The sequence below is a fragment of the Protopterus annectens genome, chromosome 12.part0 (assembly GCF_019279795.1).
Source record: "Protopterus annectens isolate FY-2018-M chromosome 12.part0, PAN1.0, whole genome shotgun sequence".
NCBI classification, from domain to species: domain Eukaryota; kingdom Metazoa; phylum Chordata; order Ceratodontiformes; family Protopteridae; genus Protopterus; species Protopterus annectens.
The window spans coordinates 1,303,009,540-1,303,030,014 of record NC_056746.1 but is presented as its reverse complement, the minus strand read 5'-3'; the positions used below and the strand labels follow the sequence as shown (position 1 = coordinate 1,303,030,014).

The 20,475-nt window shown below is 38.7% G+C and overlaps 1 protein-coding gene across 1 annotated transcript in view; it reads left to right on the top strand.

Annotated features, from left to right (window-relative positions):
* Positions 1-17,201, top strand: part of LOC122817384 (uncharacterized protein SCO4629-like) — a 154,775-nt gene extending 137,574 nt beyond the window's left edge. Inside the window, exons 5-6 of the mRNA XM_044090575.1 lie at positions 10,220-10,402; positions 17,055-17,201. Coding sequence (XP_043946510.1) covers positions 10,220-10,402; positions 17,055-17,173 — 302 coding nt within the window. The 3' untranslated portion in view covers positions 17,174-17,201. The remainder of the gene's footprint in view (positions 1-10,219; positions 10,403-17,054) is intronic.
* Positions 17,202-20,475: the final 3,274 nt, after the last annotated feature.

The window sequence follows — 20,475 nt, the reverse complement described above, 5'->3', positions numbered from 1 at the left end:
AGCTAAACTAGCATCCCTAGCTAAGGATAATCACAAAGCATTCTTTAGCTACATCAGAAATCTAAAAGGGAAGGCCCAGCTTTGTGCTGACCTAGTAGTGGATGGTACCACTCATACTGACCCTGAGGACATTGTCAACCTGCTAGCAGATAGATTTGGTGCAAAATTTGGGCCCTGTCCTCACTGGGCATACCCCAAAGCATACTTGTCACTAGTCCTCTACCTAATATCTCCAAAGGCCAGGTCATAACTACACCGTCCATGGCCAAACACACTAGCCTCTTTGGGACTGGATATCATCCCAGGCTACCTATTAAATGGCCTAAAACTAGACCTAGTGGAATCACTTTGCACTCTCTTCAACCACAGTCTAATTACTGACTTTGTACCAGTAGAGTGGAAAACAGTAATAGTAATTCCCTTGCACATAGTGGGTCCATCAACCGACCCTGGGGAACTATAGACCCATAATCCTAGCCAGTCTCGTCTGCAAGGCAATGAAGTGAATCATCATGGATCTTATCAACAAAGACATACGTGACCTTCACACTCTTGATCTGACTCAATTTGGCTTTGTTAAAGGTAGATCATGCTTATTTAACCGAGTGGACTTCTTTGAGAATGTTGCCAAAGTCCTGGATGAAGGCAAAACAGTACATACAGCCTATCTTGACTTAGCCAAGACTTTTGCCACAATCCCCCACTCAGGCATCATTGAGAAACTCACCCAGCTGGGAATTAACCCATATTTCACTAAATGGATAGCCAGCTGGCTCATCGAGAGAATGCATACAGTCAAAGTTGGGATTCTGCCTCTAGCAGCAGACCATTTACCAGTGGTGTACCTCAAGGATCTGTACTGGGCCCCCCTACTGTTTGGAATCTATTCCTCAGAATTCCAGGTGAAAATAGATGGCCTGTGGCTTACCTAGTTCGCCAATGACTACAAACTGGGTGCAATCATTGAGTCCCCTAACGATGTTGACATTCTACAAAAAGGGCTTACACAGATAAATGATTGGTGCCAAAGCCACAGACTTAAACTATATGCAAAAAATGCTTTAGCAACACTTTCAGCAAAGGGGAAGTCTATACAAATTATAGTATTGACGGTACAGCCCTTAGCTCAAACCCTATGATGAGAGATCTGGGAACACAGGTTGATAGCAACCTTAACTTCGATCACCATGTGTCCACAGTGGTAAGGAAGGCCTTCTATGTTGCACATCTCATAAATAAGGGCAGCACATCCAGAGCTAAGGATGTTATAGCTCCTGTGTACTCATGCCTCATCAGACCACTAACAGAGTACAATGCTCCCTACTGTATGTACCTCACCAGACACCTACAGCAGCTGGAGAGACCTCAAAGGTTACTCACCAAGAAAATTTAGGGCCTTCAACACATGGCCTAAATGGGAAGACTGAAAGCCCTGTCACTGTACTCTGTAACTTATAGACTACTGAGAGGCAACTTGTGCCTAGCCTACACAGCAGTCTTGGACCCTGCCCAAATGGAAATGCTGCACATCCGCAAGTCAAATGGGACAAGATTCAGTCGCTCTAGGGATCTTAACCTAGCCTGTGACATTAACAGGACATGCTGGAGAAACAGATATGTCACACAGAGATTGCCACTTCTTCGGAACAAATTCCCAATTCACGGAAAACAGAGCTCCTCAATGACCCTATTTAAGCGTAACTGGATGGGAAACCATAAATTTACCTTGGGGGTGTCACCTGTGTCCCACTTGGATAAGGGCAGCCTGTGCTAATCATAGATTCGAGCTGCAAATATAGACCATACAACTTGATCAATAACTTGATCAATAAGGGAACAAGGGTATAAACATGGCTAGGCTTATAAATACCTTAGTGCCAATAGCCTAGTAACCTCCTATGAACCTACGAGACCATATCAGGAGCATGACCTCAGCTGACATAGCTCAGAATCACCGGAACACTGAAGACCCTCCAGCATGACAAGCTGATGATCTCCAGTGCTTAGAGCATATAAAGTTACTTCTTCTGAAAGTAAAAGGTAAGTCTATATTAACATGCTCCTGTGTTCTCTTAGATGGTGTGTACTCTGAATCACAGTAGAATAAGTCTGTATCACCATGCTCCTGAGTTCCCTTAGATGGTAGTTACTCTGAATAGCAATAAAGTAAGTCTATATCACCATGTTCCAGTGTTCTCTTAGATGGTAGTTACTCTGAATCGCAGTAGAATAAGTCTATATCACCATGCTCCTGTGTTCTCTTAGATGGTAGTTACTCTGAATCGCAGTAGAATAAGTCTATATCACCATGCTTCTGTGTTCTCTTAGATGGCAGTTACTCTGAATCACAGTGATTTCCAAACCTTCATGACAAAGCAACATGTTTTATTTCAAATAAAATGTTTACTTTCACACTACAGCAGTAGAATTCTGCATTTCAATTAGAAATATATATATTCTTTTCAATTACAAAAGATGGATAAATAAATAAATAATGTTTGCTCTCTGGACACAGTTTTGCAAATGTATTAAGCCATATGGGCAGATTTTGAATGCTTTATACAAGAATCCAAATCCCCAGTAAGATTCTCCACTGGCACAGCTGTCAGGTCAAGATCTCAGCTGAGTGGCCAAGCCAAAACCTCCAGCACCCTCTCTGTCCAACCAGTGCTTCGTGTCCCTGCCCAAGTAGCTGACATACACACACTTTGAGATTTGACTGATATACAAACACACAGACACACACATGCCTGGGATAGGCTGGCACAGATTTAGTAGCTATGCCCCCTTCTGCCCACACTATAAGGTAGTACCAGCTGCCACCAGCCACCCTTACATATCAGCTACTATAAGGCCCTTACCAAAGGGTGTCCAAGTCTACTGTGTAATGTTGCTATTAATCCAAATGGTAAGTATGACCAAGACTTTCAAAGCTATTTAGGAGTGGTCTGTGCAGTATTACCAAATACATATGCAAGTATTCTAAGAGCTTAAATATCTCTAAACAAACCCCAGTACAGTGTCATCAAATACATATGCAAGTATTCTAAGAGCTTAAATATCTCTAAACAAACCCCAGTACAGTGTCATCAAATACATATGCAAGTATTCTAAGAGCTTAAATATCTCTAAACAAACCAGCCACAATTAAAATGTTTAAATATATTTAATAATAAATAAAAGAACAAGGCAATACTCAAACACAGTAACTACAGAGTTCAGAATCACAGGAAATATTTTAAAACCACATTGCAGGATAGTCTCAAATGAATACAAAAAACATTTAAACTGATCTTTAGTATATTCCTGTCTATATCTAAAAGGTACTATGCCCTAAATAACTTACTTACAGAGCAAGGCAAATGCAGATGAGAAGTGCTGAATGGATGTTTCTAGACCCAAGACAAGATACAAAATGCATAGACTTTCTCTCTGAGAGAGTTCTTAAATTAATAATCAGCATTACTGCTGGGTTAGCTTGGATGACATCACTCTTTGTCACCTGCCTTCAGTTCCTAGGCTGAACAGATACTAACATCTCTGTGTTAAAAAATAATTATCTCTCATATGTGCAGCTGCTAGGAAGTCACAGAGCAATAAAAATACTTTACATTTTAAATCTATTATTTCTGTTTCAAGACAATAAAACAAAACTTCTAGTTCTAGACATCCTGTCTCCTTACTGCATTAACTTTTATAGCTTATCGTAAAACACTTTTAATTTCAACTTATTTTCTTGACATTTTGCAAATTAACTCTGTATGTACCAGCTTCAATTATTAAAACATACATGTTGCACCGTTATATAGCTTATATACAGTTCTGTTCTTTTCCAATAGGGTACACTGTGGTTACATTCTTGAAGCTCAGTACATAACATACAGTTCTGCACCAATAGTTTAATACACACATAACATATAGTTCTCTTACATTTGTAAGACAAGCATATGAATCATATTAATATTCACAAATGACATATGATTATTTACAAAATTCCAGATAGTTGGACTGGCAGTATTTCCCTTTTGTCACACTGACTGCATGCTCGTTATGTGTTGTGCTAAGTGTCACCTTTACTTACAGCCAATATGCTTTAAATAACCCACTACTCTGCCTCAGACTGCCAGGCACCTGCTTTTCTTGGCTGATTTGCAGAACATTTATCATTTAATACCATACAAACAGACTTACAAAGGTAGACAAGATGGACAGGCATGCAATACATTAAATTGTGAAAATATCTTAAAGCAGATTACTTTGAACTGAAATTGAGACCTGTATTTGTCTAATAAGGTGCCATATAATATAGCATCAATATAACAAAACTGAAAGAGAGCACTTGATAAGAGAATGCATTTTACAAGCAAAACTCCATATCTGCTTCTGTGCTTTCTGCTTTATAGTTCAATGTTTTTGAAGTCGATATTTATTCTGTTGATATGTTTATTATCAGGACATACCGGGCAGCTAGAGTTATACTGTTGTATTTCAGAAGCTTTAATTCTGACTACTGTTAAGGGTCTAAGGAACATACCTGTAATAAAACACACATGTGCACACATATCCATTAGAAATCACCAATAGGGGATGATTTTACTGTTTCTGCATACATCTTTATTTCTCTGGGTTCTGAAGAGTTGTTATTGGATTTTTGTATTGATCGTGAATTGCTCCTCATATGTTTCATTAATTTTGCTTTCATTTTGTATCATGCTATTTGGGGCCACCCTTTCTACATATAATAAGGTGCTCTATAGTGTGAGATTTGGGCTTATAAGAATACCTGATCTGATGTTGTCAATTTTCAGTCTATCCTCAACAAGTAGATTTGGATCCAAACTGTCGGATCTGAATCGGCTGTTGCTAAAGCTAGCAATAACCAAATCACTCAAGCTTCTCCCTTACCCATAATGCACCTCCCCATCTATCTCAGATCTCTTTTGCCGTGGCAAGCTACATGACATGTTCTACCATCTTTCTTGAACTGTACAATTTAGAAATGTAAATTTTCTTTCAATTTCTTTCTATTTCTCTTTTTCTGAAATCGTTACTTAGTATTTCTTATATCTCATCTTTGTATTTACTATAGTTCTACTTTTTCTGTAGTACTTGGTTCCTCTTAGATGCTATCACCAGTATCTTTCCCTCCATATGACTTTGTCATAGCCCTTTCATACCATTGTTAGTATTCCCTTATCCTCTATTCTTCTAGCAAAAAATATCTTTGTCTATCATTCTTAACTTTTCTCAATATAATTTGTTTCGTTTGTTGTTGTTGCTGTTGGTATTACTGTTTGTTATGGCTGACAAACCTGCTGGTTTTAAAAAAATGTTCTAAGTTTGGGCATAAATTGCCAGTTTCTGATGCCCACATGCTTTGTGTTTATTGTCTAGGCCCTCTTCCTTTACAAGTGGATTGCTCTATGTGCCATGGCTTCAATCACTGTGCTCTTACAGAACAAAAGGTCTTTTGCTATCTTCCATTGGAGAAGCCATATTGGAATCACCTAAACCAAGACCTTCATCTTCATGATCTTTTTCCTCTGAATTTTCCAGGAAGGGACGTCTAAAGGACCTGGTCTCAATCTCAGATCCCAAAAAATTGAGAGTGCAGTTGCAATCTGACTTATCGGCGCAGACAGTTTCAACTCTACCAGATCCGGCCTTGACAGTTGTATCAGACACATGCCAAACAATCAGATCAAGTACCAACAGAATTTGTAGAGATGCCTTTACTTTCATGCTCTAGGTACACCTCATCTGTAGATCCAGTTACTGGCAGGCTTCCATCCCCTTTTTTGCAATGACTGAAGTCTCCATCCGTACATTCAACTTGTTCTTCCAGAAGCCTCAAAAAAGAAGATGTGGAGAGAGTGGTGAGGAAGATTCTCTTGCAGAGGGGCAGATTAGTTTCCCTTTGGTACCTACCGCTCTGGGTTAAGTTGTCTGGTCTTCCACAACCCCCCCTTGCAAATTCCTTCTCTGACACAGTTTGTTGATTTGGAGTCCCAGGATCCTAGCCATCTGGATCTGCTAGTCTCGGAGCTGAGGATTTCTGTATCCTCAGATCCGAGATCTTCTCTGAGAGCTCTGGTCCACTCAGATTCAGAGAGCTGTTAGAGCTGAAGTCTACCTGTTGGGTCTGGGGGAGCTGCACTCGACTCCAAAGTTTTCAGAGCCATCTGTGTGCCTTGGAGCCTTGGCACTGGACAGTTTGGCTCTGGCTTCCACCTTGGGGGCATTGCCGTTGGAGTGGGGAGGGTGACGATTCAGAAGCTCGCCTTCTTGGATCAGAAATCCTCTTCTGCTCCTTCAAGCTCTGCCTTTGAGGCTGCAAAGAGAGTTTTCTCTGCCTCTGCAGTTCTGATGTAGCCTTCCCCCTTAGATCCTAGATATGCTACCATTTTGTCCCAGCATCAAGAGCCTCTCCACTTTTCTCCTCAGGGGCATCCAGTACCAAAAACCCAAATTTGCCCTCAGGGAATTCTCCTGTTCTGATACCTCCCCAGAGCATCCCACTGAGGAGGTGCCCTGGAAGATGACATGTAAGGGGAAGCATGTAGACTCCCCACAGGAGTCCATCACAGAAGACACAGATTTTGATTAAGCAAACGGTCTCCATGGTCACCTCCTGATGATATCTCTTTTTGAAATGTCCTAGAAATTCTCAAACAGAGAGGTGGCTGGACTCCCTCTAACCCTATGTCTGAGGAATCTGTTCTCCTGGAGGCCTTCAGTACTGGACCCTCTACCTCCTGGGTGACTCTTCCCACTGATGAGGTCATTGATATGGTCTCTCAGCAGGTGTGGAAGGAACCTGACTCCATAGAATCCATACCTTGTAGACCAGACAGAATAATATCACCACCTGAGGACAGATAGTTCTGGGGAAAAGGCATTCCAGTTGATGCCATGGTCATAGCAGTGGTCATGAAGAAAGAACTTGCTGATGAGAGTTTCACAGTCCATTCAGCTAACAGAGAGTCACTGGTGATAGTCAGATTAGGGAAGCATGTCTTTGTTTCAGAGACCATTGCTCTAAGGTCACTGAACTATTTGCCACACTTTAGTAGACTTCAGAGGGATTTAACTAAGGAGTTGTCAAATACTCTCGCAGGAGCCATTTCGGAAGAGGTTCAAGATTCTGTAACATCTCAGTTGGCAACCCTACAGTCTATATCTAATTCTTCTAGGAGGTTAGTTTCCAACATAGTGGAAGGAATCTCAAGAGCAGTGGGTTCAGGCATTTCCATGAGCAGACATGCCTGGATGCACTTGTGCGATTTTGCGGAGCCATTTAAGTCCTCTTTCATTAACACTGTTTGGCCCTAAAGTAAAGCAAACACTGTCCAGTTGTGAGAAGGATAGGAAGACCTTGTCTGCCGTGGGAGTACATTTTGTCTGCTCCCCAAAGATCCTATCACAAGAATCAGTGGAGTAGCTGGAAGAAGTGGTTCAAAAAGTCTCAAGGTCTTTTCCAAGACACACATGGAGGAGGTCCCCCAGGGGCAGAGGAGGAAACTCTAATGGATGATGAAACCCTTGTGACAGAAATGGCCTGCAAAACCAGGGTTCAAGTGAATCTTTCTTTAACTAACCCTACTAGCACTCCTAAATGGTGGCCCTACTGTCCATCTCTGGAGACAGTTTAGGGGTGCTTATCCCTGCACCAGAAAGCCTGGCTAGACTTAGCAAAAGATACCTGGGTGCAGAGGATTATTTCCAGAGGTTATATAATACCCTTTTCTCTTTCACTTCAAACTATAAGAAAAAATCCCAGGCTTTCCACCTAGTCAGAGGGATCAAGCAGCAATTAAAATTCAAAAGCTGCTAGAAAAAAAGAGTCATCCAAGAGGCCCCACCAGAACAAACGCGATTCAGAACTTACTCAAGGTTCTTTTTAGTGCCAAAGAAGACAAGGCACTGCAGACCAGTTTTGGATCTCACCAATCTAAGCAAATTAGTTCAACGAACCAAATGCAGAATGGTCATGGTTCAGTCCATTCTACCCTTTCTGGGCAAGAACAACTGGATGTGCTCTGTATATCTTTAGGACACCTATTATCATATAAAAATGAGTAGGCGTTCCAGAAAGTACCTATGCTTCTGGCAGAGAGACAGACATTACCAATTCAGAGTACTGCCCTTCAGACTCACCACAGCCCCCAGGGTGTTCAACAAATGCAGTAGCAGCTCATCTCAAACTGCAGGGATTCTAGGTGTTTCCCTGTCTGGATGACTGGCTCATTTCCACTCCAGCCAGGCATCAGCTTGTACAAGCAAGAGATCAGATTCTCCAGACTTGCGCTGTTCTGGGGATAACCATAAACTACAACAAATCACAACTACAATTATTTATTTTATTTTACATTTGTACAACCAACATTTTACATTGTACAACCAGCTCAGACATTAGATTGTATAGGAGCACTTCTCAATATGAAATTGGCCATCACTTCTCTACCACCAAACAGGGTTCAGATAATAAGATCACAAGTCAGAAATATTATGGTGAGTACCTCAATCCCAACCCGTCTGGCCCTTCAGACACTAGGCTTGATGGCTGTGGAAATAACTTTTAGTTAGTTTTTGTTGTTCTGGGAGAGTTCGATATTGTGAAGATTCGGCAAAGTTGTCTTGATGAAGTGGGATTCATTATTGTGGTAGGTCGATCTTTTCAAGTAGACCCATATATATATATATATATATATATATATATATATATATATATATATATATATGTGTGTGTGTGTGTGTGTGTGTGTGCCTGCATGTGTATGGATGCATATGAGTAAAGTGAAAATTTAAAACATCAAAAGGCAACTGGTCAAACAGCTGCCTATTGAAAACAAAAATAAAAATGCTTGTGCAGGTGGGCAAGCTCACCTGCATCCCCCATACCCCCTGCTAATTATATATATAAAACAACTCAGAGATGGCACTATAGTGGGGAAAGGGCAATCCCTGATCTCCACTGTACTGTGATCTTGAACAGAAAAAAGACGGTACATTTGATCAGCTGGTGCTGTACTGGCTTTTTTTCCCCATTTGAAAAGTTGTCCTTCAGTAACTAGAAAGTAACCCATATATGTATGTATATATATGTGTGTGTGTGTGTGTGTGTGTGTGTGTGTGTGTGTGTGTGTGTGTGTGTATATATATATATATATATATATATGTATATATATATATATATATATATATATATATGTATATATATATATATATATATATATATATATATATATATATGTATATATATATATATATACACACACACACACACACACACACACACACACATATATATATATATATATATATATATATATATATATATATATATATATATATATATAATTATATATCTGTGAGTGAATGCTTGTGATGTGTGTGAGTTGTGTGTAAATTGCTGTGGTTGCTATTAATTACAACTGTATCTGTGGAGGGAAGTATCACTTTTCTTTGATGTTATGCCTTTATTACTCTTAGTAAAGCAGCTTCTTTTGATGAAATGTACAGCTGTAGCACATCTGTGTGAATGTGGCTTTGAGCTGAATAGCACTTGTGTTTGTGCTAGCTAGCCCGAAAATCAAGCATACCATGTACTATGTTGGGGGTACTGATATAGAGAGATACACTACTACATATCTCGGTTGACAGCTGTTTCTGAATTGTGCAATGGCATTTCTAGTGCACTAGCCCAACACAGTGTACACAAGATGTCTAATGAGTTTGGCACTGTTCATGTTTTCTTTCCACCAAAAGCAACCCTTAATGCTAGAAGACTGGGTTTAGGGGATAGTGTATTGTCTATGAATCTGAACAAATATATCCACTATGTAACTGTTTGTGCTTTAAACTGGCTCAGAAAGCATGCCAATGCTGTTTTCATATCAGGGCCTTGACATGCATTGAAGATTTATTTGAAGTTTCTTAGTCTATGGGCAAAACCCATGCTGCAGTAACTTTATAGTTTATCTGATGTGTAATTATACAACCCTGATGCCAAGATTTACTTAAACATTTTTAGGATGTACTGTGAAAGATTAAGCAGTGCAAAGGGTTTATATTGAGGAAACTGCTATTTTTAAAATCATTAGGAATATAGATGTTTCAGAACAAATTTGTATATTTTGATATCACAGATATGACTGCACTGATGCAAGGTCAATATTATTCATTAAGCTTTAGTAACTAGTTTACACGTCTGTTTCAGCAAAAAGAATTATACTTGTTCAGCAACCATTCATGGAGAGATGGATATATGCAACCTTCCTGCGACAGTGGCCAGGAGAGAAAGAAAACATCCAAGTTACTGTGACTTCTCCAGCAATGGAATTTAATGAATATCCTAACCAATATGTAGGGACTATGGAAGATCTTACTGGATACATGCTTGGTAAGAAAAGGGCCAGGTAACAATACATCCATCTCTTCTCTGTGGAAACATTTCCTTTCACCATTTATCTAACCAACATGAATGTCACAGTATTTTTTTCATTTCAATGTGTCTATACAGGTTTTTTTTTTCTTTCAATGGTGACTTCAGACTACCTTTTCTGTATTTCAGTCTGTTTTTTAATGATACAGATGTTGTAGAAAACTGCAGAGTTTGTTTACAGAAACATTTTCCTCACACTTACTGTATTTGCAAAATGGAAATATGTTGTAGTACATAATGCAACAAATCACCACACATGTAAAGCTTTTGATTTAAACATTTCTGCAGTATTTATTTTAAGGGTCTTTTAGACCTTACTGAAGCCCACTGGATTGAAATCCATTTACCCGCAGCTTGAATACCAAATGGGGAAATAATCAAATTTTTGTGGAGATACACCCCACATCCTCCATGCAGGGGACTGTGTTCCATGCATCCCTTTAACAAATATACCTAATTCCAAGGTTGCAAGACCTCAGTGTAAGTAAGTTCAATTAGCAGTTAGTTATCCATTCAATCTTTTGGTCTTCACTAATTTAAACTGGTAGATTACAAATGGCTAATGACAAAACTGTGTAGACTTTCGTTGGAACAATGACTGGTTTCAGAAGGATGGAGGTTTGTAGCAATGTTTCTTGCACAAAGAACATTTAAGAACCTAATATCCACTGACCCTTCAATCTTACCTCCATCACAGAAAAAAATATAGAAAGAATTTGGGGGTAGCGAGCTGGTGGAGTTTAAAAAGAATTGCCCAGCAATTGAGTTACACAATAGAAGCACACAGGAAAGTCGTTCCAGTCCAGCTTAATCTAATTCTGACCAGATCACTGTTGTGGCTAAGAAAATGAACTCAGCAGATGCATTCTATTTGGAGTTCTGCGAAGCTGAAATGCATCACAGCCAGCTGGGGAAAACTAAAGGTTGGGGGGACAGAACACAGTTTGGTGACGTGGACAGAGATTCACCTAGCTAACAAGTGACACATTGAAAACTGTCAGATAAGAAACCATTGACTAATACTAGTGAGTTATGGCAAATGTTTTTGCTAGGTCTAGTCCGAAGAAACATTTTTGGATCAGATGAGTACCTCTTGAAACTCCTGGGACTGTAACTCGTGATGTACAGAACTGCAGGTGTGAGTTTCGGCAATGCATGCTAATTCCAGAATTATGATATCTCTACGCTCTCCTCTTGCTTAGTAGTGCAGTGATCTTGGAGTTAGCATATATAAGATACAGGAGCACTGGAGGCACAGTCTGCCATCTCAGATACGCATTAAAGGCTTAACAGTGTATTTTGGAATTCACTGGCTTTTTTGTTTTGTTTTGCTGAATTCACAGCAATTTTTAAAGCACTAAAATTTGTAACATAGGTTTTCACTCTTTCATATGGGAGAAATGCCAGGTGTCACTCTAGGGACAGAACAGGCAGCCAACCTTTTTGCTGGTAACATGAAAGTGCTATTAAAGAATGGAGAAGCCAGTCTTTTGTGTGATGTAGTTTCATTTGCTGAGCACAGAGACAAGTAACACCTGCAGTGTAGTATATCATGTGTAAAGGATGTATGCATTTTGGTGGCTGAGTGGGACAAAAAACAAATGTGCTAGGAGAAGCAACCCCAATGAGTAGGGAATAAGATGAAAATCTGGGCTTTATAATCATTCATGTGCTAACTCAAGGCAGTCACTGTGAAAGGGCGCTGCAAAAGGCCAATAGCATACTGGTGTGTACATTACCAGTTGGGGGGGCTCTAACAGTATGTGTTATTCTCCAGTTATATAGGGCACCGATGAGGCCTCTTCTGAAACACTGTGTTGAATTCTGGGGCTACAGAGGAAGGAGAAGGTGAGAAAAACAAACAGGTTGATGCTGTGCACAGAAAGATTCCCTAGACTCAGTGAGGGACAAAGGGTTTCTTTAGTTTAGCTTGTTTACTGGTGGGTAGGACATTGATCAAGTCTGACCAATTTCAGGCCCCGCCTAAGAGAATTAAATAAAACATTCATACAAATTGATTTCTTAATGCAAGAGGATAAACATAGTAAAGTAGGACCAAGAACATGTTGGGTAGAGAATGATGAAGTATGTAAATTATGGTCAATTAAGTTTAACATATACATTACAAGTAATATATGTAGCAAGACTGAACAGGCATAAGCATTGTTGATGACTTCTATTTATCTTAGTGTCTAGAAATAAATAATATAGAGATTAGTGACAGAAAACTAGAAAAGAAAGTTATTATTTCAATGAGTAACGGACTTTTACGTGCTATGGTTGGAAGAAAACATTCTTAGAATACATTTTAGTAAAGGCTGACCTTGTTCCTATTTTTTATGTATTTCTATTACAAAAATTGCAAATTTATTTTCACTTTTTGTCATCACTTATTTTTGATTCTTTCAAGAATGTGCAGCTGGCATTGGAGTATATTTTTATTCGGGTTTGGCATAATGGTTACAATCTTCACCTTACAGACATAAGGTACAGGGTTTGATTCTGACCTTGGATTATTTGCTAGGCCTAAAATGGCCTTTCAAGGCAGGTAGCATAGTGTTCACCTACGACACTTTGAGCCAACAGTGTAAGCTATGAAAAATAACAAACAAAACTTTACTAGTCAACAGGAATCAACCAAGGAGTATATTCAGTAAAAGCAAAATCGTTTAAATGAGTAAACATTATAAATGTATTGCATATAACATTATTTCAAAAACATGCTAACTTATAGACACAAAAAAGACTTGTTCATCAGGCATTGTTTTAAAATAGATCATAACATCTAAATAGGGAATCAATTATATCATATGACAGCACTCCAATGACCATACATTTTTACATTAATAGCTGACAAGTAAATAAAATTGTTTATCTTGGCAACAATAAAGAAAAGTAGCTTTGTTTTGTACAATATAAACCAAAGTGTAAAAAGGTTACACAGACAAACCATTCAATAAAAACTGCCAAGTAATATGCAGCCACGCTGGAGTCTTCACTGTGTAGTACCTTAAACCTCTTGTAGTGGAGGTCCATGGGATATATGCAAATGATCCCTTAAGTATATATCAGTGTTTCAGCTACATGGCTTCTCTATGTCCATGACTTTTTACTTTTTACTTTTTAAATCTTTAGAAGTACATTTAAGTCAGTTTGGCTTTATTTGTCTGAATGTTCAGGAAAGGCACTGAAGACTGGTATTTGGGTTCTGGCAGAGGTCAGATCATAAAACAGTGTGGTGTCTTTAATTGAAAGAAAACATCACTGACTTGGTAATAACTAGCATCAAGGAAGTTAGGAAGACACTGGTTGCAGGAGTTTTTTTTTCACCCTGCTAACTATGGACTTCTAGCTGCCCTGTGCTAGCTCGTGATATTCCCAGTCTTGGCGGTCCCAATGCATAGGCAAACCCCCATTGTAACCCTTTCCTGGATGATCATTCTTCTGGAAGACCCTTGCAAAGGGGAGGGCCCAATGCTGCTGTGCACATTTAGAGGGATGTAAGCTCCCATGTGCCTCCAAGTGCCATGGACCAGATATGTAGCTATCATACTGTGGCTTTGCAGACAGATTGTCTTCTTTAAGTTCTACTCCCACTGACATACTGGACTCACATCACAAAACAGGCATGCAGTTATATCATGAGAGAAATGCCCCCCACCTCTGTGGTAACATGGTTCTCAAACACTCACCCCTCTACACTGCAGAACCTGGTTTACTGATATGGCATTGGTTTCACTGCCTGTGCCTTTTACCCAGGTGTCCCCAGTATATTCTACACCCTTCCACTGGATGAAAAAAGCTGGCTCTCCCACATTATTCCTCTTCCTCCCTGCCAGCTCCGGCAAGTGCCCACACCACTACTTGAACACTGATCAGCTGGGTCATAGTCTGTGCTGTACCCCTTGGTGCCACTGGCATTGGCTGGTCATGTTAATTCTGGGTATAGTTTGCTGCCATGTGGTGTAGTACACAGTTTTAGTAATCAAAAATGAGCAGAAACTGTTTCAGGGGTCCAGGATTAAAAATGAGAAGTTGTCTTTCAAGTGAGCAATTCAAAAGCACAAAGATTTGTAACAGGGCTGATACAAAACATAGAGTGGCAAAGAATGAGAATATACTTAGGAAGGTTAAGGGTATAGTTAAATGTGTGGCAGCCTAATCTCAGTGCATAAGAGATACAAGATGATACAGAAATGCCAAGGGAGAAAACATAACAAAAAGTGAATTACTTTAAGCAGCAGAAATGGAAAGGGACCAATATATCATGTCAGACCACCTAAAACTGCAGTCAATGTAGAAAGGCAACATTAGAAGCTATGTGGACTTACAGATGCACAGGAAGAGATAGCACACATGGAAAATGGTTTAGTGATGAAACACCGCAAGGTGTGCATCCTTGGGATCTCACTTGTGCCAGGATGCTATAGTGGCAAAGAAGGGTAATAAAGTGGTACAGTGTCTGTATCAGAAAATTTCTGAAGTGATATTAAAAGTATGTAATGCTGACATTGTCGAAAAAGGGGAGAGCATGATAGAAGTGCAAGGGAACTAAATAGGAATTTCATTTTTGGCTTACAAGTAAGAAAACTGCCAATCTAAAATGTACAAAAATGATGTTAATGATGGAAAATCAGTCAGAAAAATGGAAATGGATTTTTGGCTGAGCTACCCTGAGATTTTGAGATTAATCTGAAAACTCTTAAGTTTTAGGGTCAAACCCTGTTATTTCCCAGGTGAGCACAGAAGTGATGTTAGAATGTTGTTTCCTGTTTTCTACTGAATGAGTTGCAAGAAGAGATTATAGAATTAAAGACTAATGGAAGACATGTCTTCATATACTGTCAGTTTATGTTTGCCTCATAGTTCTACACGTGCTCAGAACTACATGGGATAGGTATTAGGCACCTCTAGCCAGAGGTGGATTTACAAGGTTATACTGGGGAGGATTTTTTTCTTCGTACTCCTTTCTCCTCTACTTAATCAAAATTTTCATCACGTTTTCCAAATAATTTGAAATGTTTAAACCAGTCTGAATCCTACCTTGCTTTCTTCCATATATTTGCACATTAAACAGTTGTGAAATAAATTACTCACAGTGCCTCTGTCTACTAGCTGCAGTAATCTTGTGTGAATTAGGGCCATGCGTAGGAGTGCAGCACTAGCAGCAAAGAGAATGTCGAAACATAAGGCAAGACGCTGAACTTTTCAGTAAGTAACCTTTAACTCCAGGATTTAAGCAGTCAGACATCTAAAGTAATTTTAGAAAGTGAGATGCATTCTGTTTGAAGCTGAGCTCTTAAGGAGTCCCCTGTGAAAAGGTCAATGTACAATTCAGTGACATCTGCTTTACCTATATATACAATCTTTAATGTTGCACAGCTGTGGGAAAAAGGGAAACACCCTGTTTGTTTGTGTCTTTCGGCTTTTCCCGGTTAGGGGTCACCACAGCAGAAACTCCGGTCCGCTAATGATTGGCAGTAGAGTTTTACGTGCTGGCTTGCCGGGCCTAACGCACAACCTTCAATGAAGGAATGCCCATTCACGCATGTCGCCACACAGAAGACTCTTTAACTGAGAATCGAACGGGCAACGTCTAACTGTGAGGTGGCAATGCTACCGCAGAAACACCCTGTAATTTTGAAAAAAAAACAAACTCATACTACTGCAGTCTTACAATAGATTATGAAATAGATTATGTAAAAATGTCTTGGGAATGTTCATTTTGGGAAGTTGAGATCAAGGAGAGTGAATTCCATTACATACTGTTCCTTTTCTGATAAATGTCCTGCTATGCAGATGGAAGCAACACTGTAGTTAGTGCCTAAGGAAAAATGGAGTTGATGTTAGAGGCTGACAAATGATACTGCAGTGACCCTGGGTAAAAATAATAGTACTCATAACTCAAGTCATAGGAAGGATCCATGGCAGTGGAACTAATTGTGGGGTAATCTAGTGAACCTACTTGTTTACCCAGAAATTAATGTGACTTTTATGTCACTCATAAGCTGGTTAATGATGTATGCTGTTGTACATGGGATGTATGACCCTGTCCACGTAAATCAGGACAGTACTGCTTTAAACACCATATTGTGTAGGTAGGTGCATGTATAAGATGACACAACTACAGAGGTGAGTCTGCTGTTGGTACTTGACAGTCTGTCAGTTGGCTGTGCATGCTAGTGTGCATCTTCATGCATTGTCAGCTTACACTTGCCTCATATGTGTACTTAAAAGTCCATGTTATAACCAGACATAATCGCAGACTGAAAAGGCTTGCATGCTAGAGTATTTGCACTTCTTCTGATCAAGCCTTCTTTAGAAATTGCCTACGTGCTCTCCACTGCAGTAAGCTTTAAACATTGCTTGCCATGAACATAAAGTTTTGCTTTTTCTAGAATAACAAATGACGTTTATTTGAGTCATAATGTAATGGGCTCTAAGATTAGTTCTACTTGCTTTTTTAAGATTAACACAGAGAATGTTATTGTGCAGTATATTATATTGTAATACTTCATTTTGTCAGCACTTGTTTTATGAGTGGCATAAGAAATTTGTTTTGCAGTTAGAGATACTAATGTTTGCTTGTTTTGTGTATTTTATTTCTCAGGTGTTGTAGAACGCATTCAAGAATATCCTAAAAAAGGCTTTCAAGTAGAACAACCTATTACCCAGGAAGTTTTGGATGCTTATCAACATCTGATAAAAGCAGGCTATCAACCAAAATAACAAAAATAAATTTAATGTTTTTAGGAAATATGTATTTGTTTTATTTATTCAGTGAATGTTTTAGTTCACTGCAGTTAAAACAATCAGTGTGAAGACCACAAAACAATCAAATCTGCTTAGTGATTTTTATGTCTGCGTTATTCATAGCAATTTCACAATAACAGTTTTGTTCATAGGTTTATAGATAAGTACAGGGCTAGTTGCCCTTGTGGAACATTTTAAGCCTAGCCAATTTCCCCTAGAGGTGAGAATCAAACCCTGTGCCTTGTTTCAGTCTAAAAGTGTCAGTCAAGCACATAGCAGTTGATTGTTACACATTTGCAGAATGGAGGCATGAATGTCATCAATCATCAATGCCACCTTAAGGGGATTTGTACCGTCAACTCTTTTCACTGACATCTTGCCAAGCATGTCATTTACAAGCTGAGTCATGGAAGCAGTCACAAAAGAACAAAAGAATAGTATAGGCCCGCAGGCCTCAAACTCACATACTTGTATTTGGGAGTTCAGTGTTGTATCACTACACCACCCCAGCCCGGTGTGGAAGGTTCTACAGTGGAATATGGGAAAATATTAATCTTGTTTATTTGTGTTAGACCCCAAAATATATAAATATATTTGTAAACTTTAACAGGGTATCTACAGTGTGTTTTGAATCTATGTTTCTGTGAACAGAATGAGAGCAGTGGTCCTTTTCAGAAAGATGATCTATTTAAAAAGTAGCAAATGCATATTTAGGGCACCTTCTGAGTCTAAAACCAACCTCCACCACTCTGCCATAGTAGCGTTAGAGATACTAAAAATAAAAAAATAAAACATTGGAGGTACTCATTTTGAATATCTGAATGGACACTAAAACTTGTTTATTTCGTTTTTGTTTTCCAGGGTAGAGTACTGACCTCTCTAGACCTTTTACAGACTCAGCCCAGGAGCAGTGTATGGTTAAGTCACACAGTTAGTTAATGGAGACAGAGGCAATCAAACCTCGCACCACTGGACCACAGGAAACAGCTCATTAACACCAGTTGTGCTAAAATCAGTTATTAGTTATACTAATTAACAATTAGTTATCCTGAACCTTGTGCGTCCTACTATACTTACCTTTCACAGTGGAGAAGTAGGTGCTAATTTTGAAAAGTAAAAGATCTGCAGCTACGCTGGAAGTACATGTTCTGTAAAATATGCATATGACACAGGAAATGACGGAGGAAATGGTGACACTCTTTAAAGATTCAGCTGAATTTTTCATTAAATTAGAGCAGCTTGCATTTTGTTGCTACCCAGTAAATCAGAAAAAAATAAAATGCAGTTGTGTGAAGTACTGACTATAAAGTAGACCAGGCACTTCTTTTTTGTCTTTCAGGTACTTTTAGAGTGTAGGCTAATGCCAGCTTTTGTTGTCAGTCAGTGGCCAGAGATCCCAGCCGTGAATTTCTTCATTGACTGCAATAAGCAGTTGTTATTAGTGTTGGCAACAAATCACTTATTATGGGCAACCAAAGGCAAAATTCTTCATTTTTTAATTTATTTTTTTAAAGTATTACTGTTGTTCAGAATAAATCAGACTTATTTAATTTCATGATAGGAAAAGCACAGTTTGAATTATCCCAAAGTAACGCTGATGAACAGTGAAAATTATGCAGATCTCCTTTGCTGCTTATATCTTCTTTTAAGACAGAGAGACATTGGCTATTTTATAACAGTGCAAGGTAAGTGAAATAATACCAGACAACAATAAATGAGCTACTTACTCCATTTCTGTCATTCTGTCAGAGTGACTATGGCTAAAATTCACTATACTTGCTGTGTAATGGCTGGTTCTACTACATGCTTCCATCTGTCCAAGTGAGGCAAACCAAGCTGTAACTTACTGCAACATTAGCACTGCAATCATATCACATTTACACAGACCAATGCAAAAGCAATGCTAAGCACAAAGAACAGAGACTGGATAACATATGATAAAGGAAACAAGAGTGGGTGCTACTATCAAAAATACCAAAAATCATTTAACTACTCTTATGATGAAGTACTTCACAACTGCAGCATAATTTTGTATTTTTATCATTTTTAATTGCTTCTGGCATATGAGTAGATTACCAGGCTGTGTATCACACATTTAGCAGGCCCCAGACAGAATACTTTGAATAACAGGAGAAGCAAAGCTCTGTTGTGCCCTGGCACAGCAGTCTGTAGTTTATTGTATCTAGTAAATGTTTACATGAGCAACAGATCAATGCTTGACAAATATCTCTGGCTAACATACCCCTAAGGAACATTGCAGTGTAATATCATGGGCTCCGACATGGCCTGGATGTTAGTTTTTACTATTTTTGGAGCAAGTTATTTATAACTGTATAGTTTTTTTCCTTGTGTGTACATGGACCTGCCCCTTTAATATATATCTCTTCCTTTCTTCAGAGCTAAGGGCACTTTGACACATGAGGAGGTCAAGATGGACTAAGGGAGGGGAAAAGAAGGTCTGGCTCCAGACTGTTCTCAGTTGAAATAAATAATTTCAGTTTGAAATGTGGAGTTTACTGAAGTTTTAAAGTAAAGCTGCTTTCATCGAGAGTGGTTTTGCTTAGTATATTTTTTTCTGCTATTTTTCTAACTGTTGACAACGTTTTTTTCTTTTTTAATTATAAAGTACCTCCCAATTTTTGAGAGAAACCACTTGAAAGCTGGAAAAATTAATTGGAAATTCCAAGGCACTTTACTGATTTGTAGAAGCTATATAAATTCAGAAAAGTTACAATAATGTATATTCTTTTTTGTATGATAGTCTTATAGAAGGTAATTTAGATATGGAAATGTTTAACATTTTTAATGTTGAAAATCCAAAAGTGGGAATATTATTTGGAATTCCAAAATACATAAAGATCCACATAACCTACCCTTCAGACCAATTGTGTCAGCTCCTAATTGTATCACAGACGGGATTTCATTGTTATTGGACACCATGCTAAATCCAGTAGTACAGGGACTAAGCTCCTACATTAAAGATTCCTGGGATTTTGTAGACATTTTAGAGCTTTTAATTCAACATATTTATTTGATCCCAATAAAAACTGCATTTGTACAATTGATATATGCTCTCTGTTCACTTCTGTACCTCACGATAAAGGAACTGAATATGTCAGGGAATTTTTAAATATGTTCACTAAAATATCCAGCCAAAATATTAACTTTTGTTGGAGCTTGGTGGAAGTTTTACTCGATAATAATTATTTCATGTTTAATAAAAAATGTTATAAACAGAAGAAAGGGGTTGCGATTGGGGTCAGTAGCAGCCTCGGCTT